At 45.8% G+C, this 13,069-nt stretch overlaps 2 protein-coding genes across 3 annotated transcripts; one reads left to right on the forward strand and one right to left on the reverse strand.

The window, feature by feature from the left end:
• Window positions 1–154: 154 nt before the first annotated feature.
• LOC136190642 (transient receptor potential cation channel subfamily A member 1-like) lies at window positions 155–5,049 on the reverse strand. Its single transcript, XM_065978865.1, has 25 exons — window positions 4,908–5,049; window positions 4,788–4,857; window positions 4,592–4,737; window positions 4,144–4,534; window positions 3,977–4,080; window positions 3,830–3,877; window positions 3,651–3,778; window positions 3,551–3,599; window positions 3,312–3,500; window positions 3,168–3,260; window positions 3,038–3,120; window positions 2,827–2,991; window positions 2,660–2,774; window positions 2,221–2,559; window positions 2,093–2,161; window positions 1,969–2,039; window positions 1,784–1,925; window positions 1,638–1,733; window positions 1,392–1,576; window positions 1,280–1,340; window positions 1,153–1,227; window positions 914–1,096; window positions 679–858; window positions 492–622; window positions 155–438 (listed from the first exon to the last, which is right to left on the reverse strand). Exons 1-25 carry the CDS (start codon window positions 5,019–5,021, stop codon window positions 186–188), a joined length of 3,480 nt encoding a protein of 1,159 aa, XP_065834937.1. The 5' UTR covers window positions 5,022–5,049; the 3' UTR covers window positions 155–185.
• A 768-nt stretch (window positions 5,050–5,817) lies between these two features.
• Window positions 5,818–12,511, forward strand: LOC136190641 (alpha-1-inhibitor 3-like). 2 transcript variants are annotated; one of them, XM_065978864.1, is made up of 31 exons: window positions 5,818–6,250; window positions 6,299–6,560; window positions 6,608–6,767; window positions 6,871–6,944; window positions 6,998–7,049; window positions 7,103–7,176; window positions 7,227–7,278; window positions 7,332–7,425; window positions 7,471–7,576; window positions 7,625–7,846; window positions 7,898–8,095; window positions 8,154–8,321; window positions 8,377–8,622; window positions 8,671–8,820; window positions 8,870–8,995; window positions 9,048–9,197; window positions 9,262–9,355; window positions 9,408–9,603; window positions 9,660–9,891; window positions 9,943–10,161; window positions 10,216–10,267; window positions 10,322–10,411; window positions 10,464–10,640; window positions 10,686–10,767; window positions 10,821–11,052; window positions 11,104–11,484; window positions 11,538–11,878; window positions 11,948–12,041; window positions 12,094–12,168; window positions 12,237–12,391; window positions 12,449–12,511. In XM_065978864.1, the coding sequence occupies exons 1-30, from the start codon at window positions 6,165–6,167 to the stop codon at window positions 12,384–12,386; spliced, it is 4,635 nt and encodes a 1,544-aa protein (XP_065834936.1). In that variant the 5' UTR covers window positions 5,818–6,164; the 3' UTR covers window positions 12,387–12,391; window positions 12,449–12,511. The 2 variants fall into 2 exon arrangements, with proteins under 2 accessions (XP_065834936.1, XP_065834935.1); XM_065978863.1 differs by having other exon boundaries at window positions 12,237–12,511.
• The last annotated feature ends 558 nt before the right edge of the window (window positions 12,512–13,069 follow it).

The raw sequence follows: 13,069 nt of genomic DNA on the forward strand, positions 1-13,069 counted from the left end.
CGACGCTAACAGACGTCAGTGTCGCCAAAAAAAGGCGAGAAAGAACACTAAACACATACGGCGTCGACGCGGCTGTTCCTTCAGGTTCCTTAATTAATTTGTCTTCGGCACAAAGCAGAACCCGGACAAGAGAACACGTGCGAGAGCCAAGAAATTAAAATTCTATCAAGTTCACTGGATCTCGATCAAACTGTGGTCTCTTCTAAAATCTGCCCCGCTACAGCGTATCTTACTTCCGGTTCCTTTAGTTTTTCAGACTGGCAACTTGACTCCTGAAATTGACGCCGGATCGCCCTGTTTTGCTGCACTTTTGCCAGTGCGGTTTTTGCGGCTTCTTTAAACGTCATCGGATTAAATCGCCTCAAATCCGGCTGCTCCTCTTTCAATTCCACGAGAGCTGATACTAGTGTCTCAACATTGGAGCGAATGTCATTAATTCTACATTAGAGTAATGCTAACGATTTGCGCGTATAAAAAAGCGAAAGAATTGCCTTCGATCTTGATATGTTAGCCGATCATTCAAAGTCTCCAAAACCGGTACAAGTTTTCGCCATTCGTCGTCCGGTGTTGTCGACTCGTTCTTTTTATTGGTACTAATGTTCACCATCATCCTCTGACGAAGCTATGCACAGAAAAAACCGTTTGTTATACTGTATGAACACCTAACAAAGGACGTACAAACGTGGTCCATCCTTGGGACTCTTTCAAACTACGTTTCTCGGAATCTACCCAAAACTTGCGAAGTAGCCAATTTGGAAGCATGTCCTCCAAGTCCATGTGCACGTTTGCTTGCAGAATGTATCCTTCGAGCGATGCCCTTTTCCGTACTAATTCAACATCGCCAACAGCGAGCGCTATCTAAACAAGAAAAAATCGTTTCCTTTTTCGTTTCTATCGTTTTACGTGTACGAACTAAGAGATTCATGACGAGAACTCCCATTAGAACCAAGAAGAAAATGTATAACACGTCAAGCCATTCATTAGGAACAGCAGTGTCGTCATCGGGAAGGAAAAGATCGTTGAAGTCCACTTCACCAAACGACATGGTATACACTCTCAAAACAGTCAGTCTTAGACTTTCAAAAGCGAAGAACGCCTGTAAAAAAACAAAAATCAAATACTACCGTACGTACGGTTTTTTTGCAATCTGACATTTTGAGACGGAGCAAGAAGAGTGTAGAAAGCAAACGAAAATGCCAAAATCAGTAGTACCAAGACGAAAGATACCTACAAATACAAACGATCACAGAAACAGTTTTTAAATAGAATAAATCCAAACCTGCAAAAGCCTTCTAGCCATTGTCTGTACCATAACCATAGGTATTCCTATGTATGGAAGCCTAAAGACAATTAGTATGCATTTAGACAACGACAAAAACTACGAGATTTGCCTCCTAAGAAACATTGCCACGTTGAACCACGACCAGAAAACGGCAATTGTTCCAATCACCCATTCGTGATTGTCTCCTGCACTTTTTAGCGGTACAACAAAAACGATTCCTAGAATGACTGGAGGCAGCGTCATGACTGCTGCAAGTCCAAATCTTGTTCGGTGCCGTTGAATGTGATATCGAATCTGGAGATGATGCGATAGCACGATGCATAGCAGCTGTCGCGCAAATTGCGCTTCCACTTACAGGAAATCGCACGGCATTTGTTAATCCGATTAGAAGAAACAGAGAAGAAAAAGTCAGCAAGAGATACTGCACAGCACGAAAGGACGCAGCAGACGTCTATCGAAGTTCAAATATTTTCAAAAGGAGTTCAAAGAATGCAAACTAACCTCAGAAGTCAATGATTCATTCGATTGATTACCGCTGGGCCGATTCGACGGATGAACTAAGACAATGTAGGCGCTCAGCAAAGCGGTGTGTGCCATCAGTGCCATAAGAAAAAAGGAGTAGAGAAACCAACCAAAACTTAGCCTAGAAAAAAACACAGATACCTTCACAACAACAATGCCCGTACCATTTGACGTTGAGAAGAGCACAGCAAACCGGATGAGCCAAGCACTTTGTCACCCTCAGCGATTGCATTGTCTGCGTTCAGAAGACGTAGACATACGTATTTTAGAGAGAGCCAGATGACCAACCCAAAAGGCATCCAAGCTGGCCCTCTCGTCCTTACTGTATCCTTGTAGGAAACGATAATCAAATGTTTCCTAACAAAGAAACCAACTCCTTTGAGACGTTCACAAATGATCTATCTGATAAGACTGACCGTTTCGCCATCCACTCGGTGACAACGATCCAGAAATTTCAACGCTACGTCAGGCATTTTCTCCACCATCCTCTGAATCTGCGACTTCGTTTCCTCTACCAGTCTCACGTTTCGGTTCGTTGCGTTGAGGAGTACGGCATGTTTGACTCGCTCACGCAGAACAGACTCCCAGCGCAAGTGCTCAGCAAACGCGATCGCCGCTCGCGTTGCACCGACGTGCACGGCGGCGTCGAGCGGATTCAGATTGACGTGGTTCATCAGGATGCGCGCATCGGCGTCAAGCAAGAGCCGTATAACATCCGGTTGATCACGCAGAGCCGCACAGTGAAGAGCCGTATTCTAGAAAAAAAGTTAGCCTAATCCATTTCCGCAACTAAATCTATCTAAAAGTTTTTGGTTACACCGCACGAGATGGTGTGCGCAATTAGTATAAACTGACCCCAGACTTGTCCATGTCGTCGCAGCAACTTTCATCCGCCTCCAGTATCAATCGACAGCACTCTGTGCTTCCCATACCGGCAGCGTAGTGCAGTGGGGTCTTCTCTCGAGCATCCCTGCCGGCAAGAATCATAAAGAACCCTCACCGTGACTAAGCATCTTTCGTACCTGAGTACACAGGCTCCCTTTCCGACAAGAGCAAGAACGAGTCGAGATTTTCCTTTTGCCGCGGCTCGGTGAAGAGGCGTCTTGCCTTTGTAGTCCGCTGCGTTTATGCTCCTTTGATTGCGACTGCAAGCGATGAGGTAGTCTGCGGAGTGAAGCCAGCCGTTTCTAAAGAGAATCAACTGATAAATAGCACAGATTCTTAAATACGCACTCGGCTGCCATATGCAGCGGTATCCTTTTCTTTGCATTTTGCGCGTTTGGATGAGCGCCGCGGTTAAGAAGCTGTACAACGTTCTGAAGGAAATAGATTTAAAATTTATATTTTCTGTTATATGGCTCACTCTGAAATATCCTCCAGCCGCTGCGTAGTGGAGAGCAGTGTCGTGATCAATCGCATCCTTTTTGTTCAAAAAATCACGGGAAATATCCTTTCCCTTGTAAGACAACTGAACGTTCCATCAATTGCCTGTAGAATCCTTGCCTACTTCAAGTACGGCTTCCATAGTTTCGATGTGTCCGACCGACTGATGAATGACGGTGCAGCCCATTTCGTTGACGACAGTCAAGTCGGCGCCGGACTTGATGAAAAGACGTACCGTTTTCGTGCTGCCGTGATGAGCAGCGAGTAGAACAGGCGTATTGCCCTGATTGTCTGTCGCATCGATGCTTGCACCCTGACCAAATACATTATATTTCCGTTTTCTTTGATTTCATGCGTACATGCCTCTGAGAGTAAAATTTCCACGACTTCAGGCCAATCGGCTTGTGATGCTCTAAAAAAGAAATACGTATGAGTTTTACAGGGATATTTCCACGGCACCTACCCGTGGAGTGGCGTGCGACCTTCTCGATTTTTCATGTGAATAACGTCAGAATTCTTGCTAACAAAGTAGCGAACGATGTAAGCGAAGCCGAGCTGTGCAGCCAAGTGTAGCGGAGTATCACCATCGGACTAGAAATGCTCTTAGAAGAAATTCGCTTCAATTGAACAAGGTTCTAAGACCGTTTGGTGCTTCAGATTAACGCCCTCTTCCAGACACATACGCACAACCTGGTCAAAAATAATTCAGAGCTTAGCCTATCTTCACACCATAACACAGCATAAAAATTATTAACACTTTGATGCCACAACACAAAAGAGATTTCTTACAGGAAGGTGGCCGCCTTTTACTGCTAGATGCAAAAGCGACGACTGCGTCAGATCGGCCGAGTGCAGGATGTCGTTCCACATAGCGTCAATCCTGCTTTTGCGAGCTAAGCATCGTCCTCGTTTCGTCAAAACTGCTATATAGCCCCTCCCCATCCCGTTTGTCTCACCGTGTCGAAACAAGATGTTGAGTACGCCTGGAGATCCTTTCAACGCCGCGATGCTGAAAGCCGTGAAGAGATTCTGATCACGACAGACGAGGAGAATTTCGTCAGACGAATAGGTCGCTGAAGTCATTAGCTTCGGGCAAAGGGCTTGTTTCACGCGTTCCTCAGCTTCGACGGAAGAGCAGGCATCTAAAATCTCACGCTGTCGTTCCTCGCCCTCTAAATCGTCGAGATCCGAAAGCATGCGAGCCGCCTGAGACGCTCTTCCCTTGTCCGTGTCATAGTGGAGAAGTAGAGCGGCGATATCGGCGGAGTCGGTTTCGGCAGCGACGTGAAGTGCCGTTTGGCCTTTAGGTGAGCGAGCCGTCGTGTCGGGCTCCTCTTCGAGAACGTGCTTCGAGGAGACGCTCCTAGGTTATTTCGTATGCGCTGCCTATTTGCGGTTCCCTACCTGGACGATTGTCGCGTTTCCCGATCGAACGGCCATGTGAAGAAGTGGCTCGCGTTCGCTCGGGTAGGCGTTGACGAACGTCGCGACGATTCGCGTTAGTAGCTCGGTCTCGTAGTCTGACAGTTGCCGAGCGCGTCCCGCCGATTCTACGCATCAGAACAGTAGGCACGAAAACCGTCGTCTAGCGTTAGCGCACCACGCCATCGATCCAAAATGCGATTGACGACGATTATCTCCCTCACTTTCGTCTCGAACAGCCGCGTTCGCTAAAAGGCGAAGCGTCTACGCGAGCGATCCTTACGTAGCTGCCGGTTACTTTGTCTTTTTTTGTCTTCTTGAGCGAGGCTGGGGCAAAGAAGTGACCGCGAGGCAACGATTTGGTCTTGTCGTTTTCATTTGCCTCGTAGAAGCTATCCTGTCCTGCGTCCATCTTAGGAAATGAGGTGAGGATCGCGAGGCTGCGTACTAGACTACTGGTTGTAGGTTTGTAGACGCCTTGAAGACGTGGGGGTGTGGTTTATTTGCTAAGTGCACACGTAGGAGTACATGTATCTACAACAGACCCTGAGATCTACTGTACCGTTACAGGCGTACAGCCGTACATTCTATTTAACACGTGAAGCGCGATGTATTATTTTTTAATCTTTCGGGAAAATGTGTACAATCCATGCAACCATCTGACTTCAGCCCGTACCTACGTCTGTAGGTACATACCTACAGAGCCGTTACCACGTCGATCTGGTCATACCCGGTAGTTCTGCAGCATCGGCCAATTTTCTGAATTCCATCCGACTCAGACGGAATTGACTCAGGATTCCGCGCGGTCGTCCGGTGAGCATGCAGCGATTACGTACGCGTGTTATGCTGCTGTCGCGTGGAAGCGTTTCGGCGAGCTCCGTCGACGCCTTTTGCCGCACCTCGTCCGGCAGCACGTCACATCGAGTTATAGATCGAAGTCGGAGTCGTTTCGAGGCGTATTTCTCGTTGATAAGTCGACGACGCGCGTCGCGCATTGCCCATCGGCTAGCTGAGCGAACCCACGTCAAAGAACTTACCCACCCTAAGCAAAAAATAAGTTTCGAATTGTTAGCATGCACAATATACGCCGTATTACATCGAAAAAGAGTCCTACTTTCCAGCATCAGGTAGAAGGCGCGCGCGCTAGGCCCTGACACACCGACTTGTTCGTTTCTTTTTCTTCCGTTTTGGCTCGGCGAGAAAACAATCACTGCATGTTGGAAACGTATCCAAAACAGTTCTCGAAGCCAATTCGTTGTGAGGGAAAGACGCTTAGTTTTTGATGTTCTGGCGATATGTTTTACTGCTAAGAGATCAACTACTTCTCAAGACGCGGAAATTGCGATGGAAATCAGCCGTCCTCCCATCCAGGAAACGATTCCAGTATCCGCTTGCGTGCTCACAATCTACTAGTCGCATCTTAATTCTTCGAAATGGTCGCGCGAGCTACACGCGTGTTCGGATCCGTTCGGATATAGATTCAACAGATAGACCAAAGGAGCCCAGTCACTCGCTAGTTGCCCTAGCGTAGACATTTGAGCAGATACTTGTTGCCATGACAAGGCTTCTCCTAACGACGTCACTTCTCGTTGCTTTCAGTGCATCTCAATTTACCCGTCCTCACAGACCGACTCTTCCGCCGTGAGTGAATAGAAATGAAGCGTTCTTGAACAAAGGTTTTCCCCAAAGGCGTGAGTCCGTTCCTACCGGTATGTCGTATCGATATCGCATCGTTGTTCAACGCGACGTCTTTCCCGGGGAGACGTTCGCCGTGACGATTTACGTGGAGAAAGGATCTCAGCAGATGACAACAGACGAAGAAGGAAATCAATTCAATCCGTTTCCAATTGACGTCACTCTTGACGTCAAAGACGGGCGATCTGATCGAAATCTAATTAGTACGGTGAATCGCCAATTGACCAGACGCCAGTCCACAACCATATTCGTGAAGGTAGAAGCGAATTTAGACTATGACGTCGCACTTATTGTTTCTCTAAGCTTCCGGAGTCGACTCCCCCGGGAACGCATGGAGTTAGCGTCAGAATGACGTCAATGCAAGGGACAATGAGCAATTTCATGGAGAAGTTCCGCGTTCGACCTATGAACAGAATAATTATGATCCAGACGGATAAACCCATTTATAAACCGGGGCAGACTAGTGAGAACACACACACACACACACACACACACACACACACACACACACACACATATATATATACTAATACTAAAACTGGTGCACACGTTGGCGTTTTTTCTAGTTCTTGGCCGAGTCATTGTCTTGACGTCGTCACGTTTGACCGCAGCTTCAGGCAAAGTAACTGTTCAAATTCGGGTGAGCGGAGTCGGAAGGAGATCTATTTCTGGTGTAAGGAGGGAAATTTTTAGAATCCCAAAAACGCTTTGATGGCATCGCTCAAGAACCTTACGCTCGACACTGGTAAATTAGTATTGAGCTAATCCTATAGGAACTGGGATGCATGATACGTATAGGAGTTGCCAAGTTCAGTTTTCCGTTGTCAAGTGAGCCGGTGCTTGGACAATACGCCTTGTGTGCAACGGTCGAGGTACTTTAAGAAGACTGCGACAGAGCAATGACGGTACTACGTATGATTAGGATGGGATTCGAAAACAGGGAAAATGCTTTTCTGTCAAAGTCGAGGAATATGGTTAGACTAGGAAAAGAATTTTTTATTCAAAATTCATCACGTGTCTAACGTAGTCTTGCCTAAATTCTCGTGCACGATTTCTCCCAAAGATGATCAATTCTCCTGTATTCCACGTAGGCATTCGGTTTGCTACACTGTCAGTGCTAAGTAAGTCTTCTTTCACGCTGCGCAGCCTCTTATATGACAATGTAGATACACGTACGGGCAAAAAGTGAAGGGAACTGTTTCTGCCACGGCAACAATTGCTAGCGTCTGGAGACGGTGTGCGAACGACGAAAGAGAAGTCGTTCAAGATTCCGTACGCTCAACTGTACGTAGCATATAAAACGAAATAAAAACGTTTTAGATCGATGGCGAAAAAACCGTTTGCGTTTCCACTTGTGCGAGATACTATCTTTTGTGTTATGATGAAATTCATCTCGAGGCCAATGTGACGGATCCGACGTCGGGAGAGGAAGTCGCCTGCGAAGGAGTTACGAAAATTCCCATTCGACCGCATCCTTATCAAATTGAAATAGTAAAACCCCCATTCAATGCTTTCTATCCCTGTCAGAAAACGCGTTACACAGTGAGGAAAATGTGCCTCCTGGTACTGATGAATTGTGGAAGTTGGTTTTAGGTGAAAACGAGCGTCGTTTCAGGAAAACCGTATGGTGGGGTGAGAGTGAAATTCACTTGCAAATCTCAGCTTAAAAAGAGAAAAAAGTGTGACTTTGACAAAGAAGAGATCTATACGACTACAATAACGACTGGCAATGATGGCAGAGCTCCTATCGAATTCTGCGCTCCGTGCAATGCTCTCGACATTTCGTGCACCGTAGGGTTCAAAAGAGCAAGGGCTCTGATTTGTTTCTAATATTTCTCTTTGTGGCCAGGCTGAGTCTGTCGACTATAACCGAGCCGAAACCGCTCGTAGCGGCAGGAGCGTCTTGATCTACTCGCCAGGACGCGTCATAGTTCGCAACTCAATGAAATCATTAGAAGTAGGCAATGAACACGTGTTCGATGCCTATTTCACTCACTCGGGAAAAACCAGCGCCTTTGTAAGTACACCAAAAGTGCGTACATGTATATATAAATAACGGGAGTGTCCTATAGATTCTTAGCAAGGGAACCGTCCTAAATACGTTGTCCTGCTTTGCAACGTCTATAGACATTAATGCGACGGACATATCGGATGAAATATGTGATGCCAAAGGAATGCCGCGACCGTTGAAATATCACTGCTCGTTTCGATATCGAGTGACGTCAGCAATGATTCCCAAAGTGACGATTGTCATCGGTCAGAAGAAATTGTCAGCTGTCAATCTCAACTTGCCTGTATCAGCGAATTCCGGAAATCAAGTAACGGATGATCTTAGTTACTTATTTACTACAACGACGTGTTTGTAGATGACGTTGGAATTTAGTCGGAATCAAGTGGAACCTGGAGAGAACGTGAGTCTGCAAATTGAAGCTGCTTCCGGGTCGTACATCGGCCTTGTGTCCGTCGATCAAAGCGTCTACCTTCAACAGGCAAAAAATCAACTTACATCTCAACAAGTTTGACTAAATAATTCCTAATAATTGTATTCGAATCGGCGTCGTTTAGGTTCATGCGGAGGCGGCTGGCTTTGACTCGTCTCTGAATTATTTGCCTCGCAAGACGTTTGACTGCGGAGCCAGGAGACTCTGGAGTTGCTACTGCCGTCAGTATGGATGCAAACGCAGGCCTTCCGTTGGTTAATTTACCGTGTCCAATAACGAATTCTATATCAGTTCGTTTTTAGAAGGATTACGGGGACGGTAGTGACAGTCCGACTTCTAGTACAGAACCGCCTTACTTTCATCGATTCCGCTGTCCAGTGTCGAACTGCTATAGAGAAGTTTGCACGCTAAACGGATATTGCGAATTCGTTTCGGCCTTGAGTTTTTACGAGGTGTGGAATCGGGTTTCTAATTCGCTTGCATAGACGTCTACCTACTGGTAATTTTTGTGTCTAGCTTGCCGGGCTAAAAGTTGTGAGCAATTTGAAGACTACAAGTTCTCCTAAATGCGCCAAGCCTAAGCCACCGGAGGGCGACAGCTGTTGCGACTGTGCGCATGGTCCATTTTACAACGAGTATATCTCATATATATCGTTTATTAGACTGGCGTTTCTTTTACGACTATGGGAACTACGACGTCGATGGGTCTGGCGAGTACGCATTAACCGCTAGCTTTCTCATGGTTCCATCGAAAGAAGCTGACGACGAGGACGTTGAGACAACTACGGAGCTACTTGAAGTCAAGAAAGAACGGATCAACTTTCCTGAGACATGGATATGGACGGATATTCAATTGGAGTAAAAATGCATTATCAGTGAACACAGCTTTGTTCTATCTCTGTCTCCATCTATAGAAAAAATTCGAGGAACCGTGATGTCATGTTGACTGCTCCGGACACGATAACGTCGTGGATTGCCGACGGTTTTTCTTTGTCAACTGAGTCTTCTATTAGCGTTTCGATGCCGGCGTCTCTTCGAGTCTTTCAGCCGTTTTTCGTGTCTCTCACTTTGCCCTATTCCGTCATTCGAGGCGAAAAACTCGAAGTGCGAGCGACCGTCTTCAATTATCTCGACGTCAACCTCACCGTACGTAGTCTTTAATTAAATTAGCTTAAATAGGTTTTTAACAAAAAATAGGCTTTCGTTGAATTGGAAGTGGATTCAAATGAAATTAGCTTTATAGAATCAAAAGCAGACATGCAAAAAGGCTCTCAACGCAACTTGACCATACCAGCAGGAGAAGCTCGTTCTATTGACTATTTCATTGTTCCACTTAAAGTCGGCTATCTTCCAATGAAGTGCACTGCGAGATCGACTCAAGCGGCCGATGCAGTGGTTCGCCCACTTCTAGTCGAAGTAGAGAAATCAATACTGGTCTATCGTTAATCTATACAGCGAATCTCTCTCTAGCCAGAAGGCGTGCAAAAGGAGTACGGACTGTCGTCTCTCATCTGTATCGAAGGTACGAGAGATTTGCTGTATTTCCTATAACTATTCTAATATCTGGTCATTATAGATGGTGCCGAAAACGCTGAAAGAGTGTTCAATCTGACTCTTCCGCCCACTTATGTTCCCGACTCCGAGAGCGCAGTCGTCAGCGTAACAAGTACGGTTGTATCTCGTCTTGGTGTAATTTTCTTAGGAATTTCTCTGTGCAGCGGATTACATGGGGCCCACGATTGAAGGACTGGAAAATCTTCTTCGACTTCCCTACGGATGTGGAGAACAGAATATGATTAATTTCGCTCCTGGCGTTTATATCACGCGTTACCTTACGGCCGTCGGGAAATTGGATGAGAAAACTGAGAAAAAAGCTCTCAACATAATGATGAAAGGTGACACCAACCTTGATATGCACAGAAATGGTAAGCTCTGTGTAGGTTATCAAAGAGAACTGATTTTTCAGCGAGACCATGGATCGTATAGTGCGTTTGGAAACAGCGATAAATGTGGCAGCATGTGGTATGTATCTGAAAGCAGTGACTTACGATGTGGACCTAATCATTTCGTCGTAGGTTAACCGCCTTCGTGGTCAGAACGTTCGGTCAAGCGCATGGAATTATTGACGTTGATCAGACAGTTCAAGCAAAGGCGATTAACTGGATGAAGAAGAAGCAGAGTCAAGATGGATCGTTCCCAACTGTTTGTCGTGTTCTTGACAAGGAAATGCAGGGTTGCTCCGGAGGAGAATGCAGTCTGACCGCCTACGTTACACTTGCTCTATTAGAAGCAGGCGTGCCGTCATCTGTGAGAAACCAGTGTGATCCTCAAACATTTCCGCGTGAGATTTTTCTGTAGGATCCATCTATTGTCAATGCATTGACTTACCTCAACTCGACGTGCTCTTCGAATGACTGCGAGAGCAATTACGCTTTGGCTGTCATTTCCAACGTATTCTGCAAGGCTGGTCACTCTAGAGCCGACGAACTACTCAATCAACTACTGAGCTGCGCGACAACCGAAGACGATACAATGTACTGGAAGTATTCAAAGGAGAGCAATCAATTCTGCTACGGACGTCGTTGGGGAATGCCATGCGCAAGCCGTTCGTGCGACGTGGAAACAAGCGCGTATGCTCTACTTGCCTTCAAATGTCAAGGAGACGTGGGAAACAGCTTGAAAATTGTCCGCTGGCTACTCGAGCAGAGAAATCCTTCTGGAGGCTTCCGATCAACTCAGGTTAGTATAGTTTACCAGCATTGTTAGAAAATTACTCGGCGGGGGTTTTTTAGGACACGGTAGTGGCTCTACAAGCTCTCTCTGAATACGCTGCCTTGAGCGTTGCCAACAACGACGTGTCGATGAGTATTCGCTTCAGCACCGACTCGGAATTCTCGTGGTCGCTCGCCGTCGATTCGTCCAATTCCCAAGACGTCCAGACTCTCAATATTCCGACTCTTCCGTCGACGCTGACAGCTAGTCTTGTCGGCGTCGGATGCGTCCTCGTTCAAACCGGCGTCAAGTACAATATACCGGAACCGCCGGAAGAAGCGGCGTTTGAAGTGGCAGCCATGGCAACAATGAATGAAAACAAAGGAAAGTCGTGCTCGTATAAGATAAGAGTTTGCAACCGGTAAGTATTCGCTTTTCTAGTAGACTTAGATCTTTTCTACTAGTTATAACAAGTACATGTGGTATTTAGCTGGTTGCTAAAGAAACCAAGAAGTTCTAATATGGCTCTGACAGATATCACCCTGTTTTCAGGATTTGTGCCTATTGATTCTGACCTCAAAGACGTAACAATGATTATTTAAACTAGTGCTTAGTTTTTACAAATTTGTATTCTAGCTGGAGAAAAAAGGAACGTGCAAAATCAAAAGAATCGACAAGCAGGACCGAAGAGTCAGAGTCTATATTGACGAAGTGAGTTTCATAAAATGCTTTTGCTCAATTAACTAAATATTATGATTAATTAAATATTATTATTATAGGTAAGACGAAAGGTGTGTTGTTTTGAGCTTCAAATGAAGAGAACTGTTTTTGTTGAAGACCTCCAAGGCGTTCCCGTCATCTCGTACAACTACTACGATCCAGATCAGTCTGGCGGTACGATGCTCTATCCGAGAGAGGAATGCAAGTAATTGAAGTAACTGAGGGGTTTTCTTTTGGATTTGGTCGTGTTTGACTTGTTGTCTGTGCTTAGAAATTGATGTGCTGATTGCTGCATACGGAATTGAATTGCGCTTTCTTGTTTCTTTTTTCTTTATGTGCACTTGTGCGGAGGCGCACTCAGCTCCCTTCTACTACTGTACTCGTTTGTGCTACTCCTGCGGACCATGAGCGGACATTCGTGCAGCAGTTAAATGTTTCTTGATTGGAGCCCGACGTACAGTAGTAAGAATAGCGTAGGAGCACGGATCACTGATCTTCTAAAAGTGGTGGGAGCTGTCCGGGTTGGAAACCCCAGCTACTGTGCAAGTAGATGTTGCATCAGTAGACGAAGTAACGGTGCTGCTTGAAATATTCTTCACAATTTCAGGAGGTCGCTGACGTCATTCAAAATGGCCGCGGTTCTTAGTATGGAATCGAATAGAATGTTTCTGAGAAGACCAGTGTGTTAATCGAATGCCATGAATTTGAATAGATGATAATTATCTGGTGACATATATTTCCTCTCTCTATTGGTACGCAGCAGCAGTTTCGAACAAGCAAAATATGAATTGCTGTAGCGTTGACAATTTCTTTCCTAGTCTCAAGAATAATTGTTTGAGACATTAGAATGACATTATAGACGGGTGGTAGGGCAAAAATGATGGAAAAAAGC

Source organism: Oscarella lobularis, chromosome 8 (genome assembly GCF_947507565.1).
Source record: "Oscarella lobularis chromosome 8, ooOscLobu1.1, whole genome shotgun sequence".
NCBI lineage: Eukaryota > Metazoa > Porifera > Homoscleromorpha > Homosclerophorida > Oscarellidae > Oscarella > Oscarella lobularis.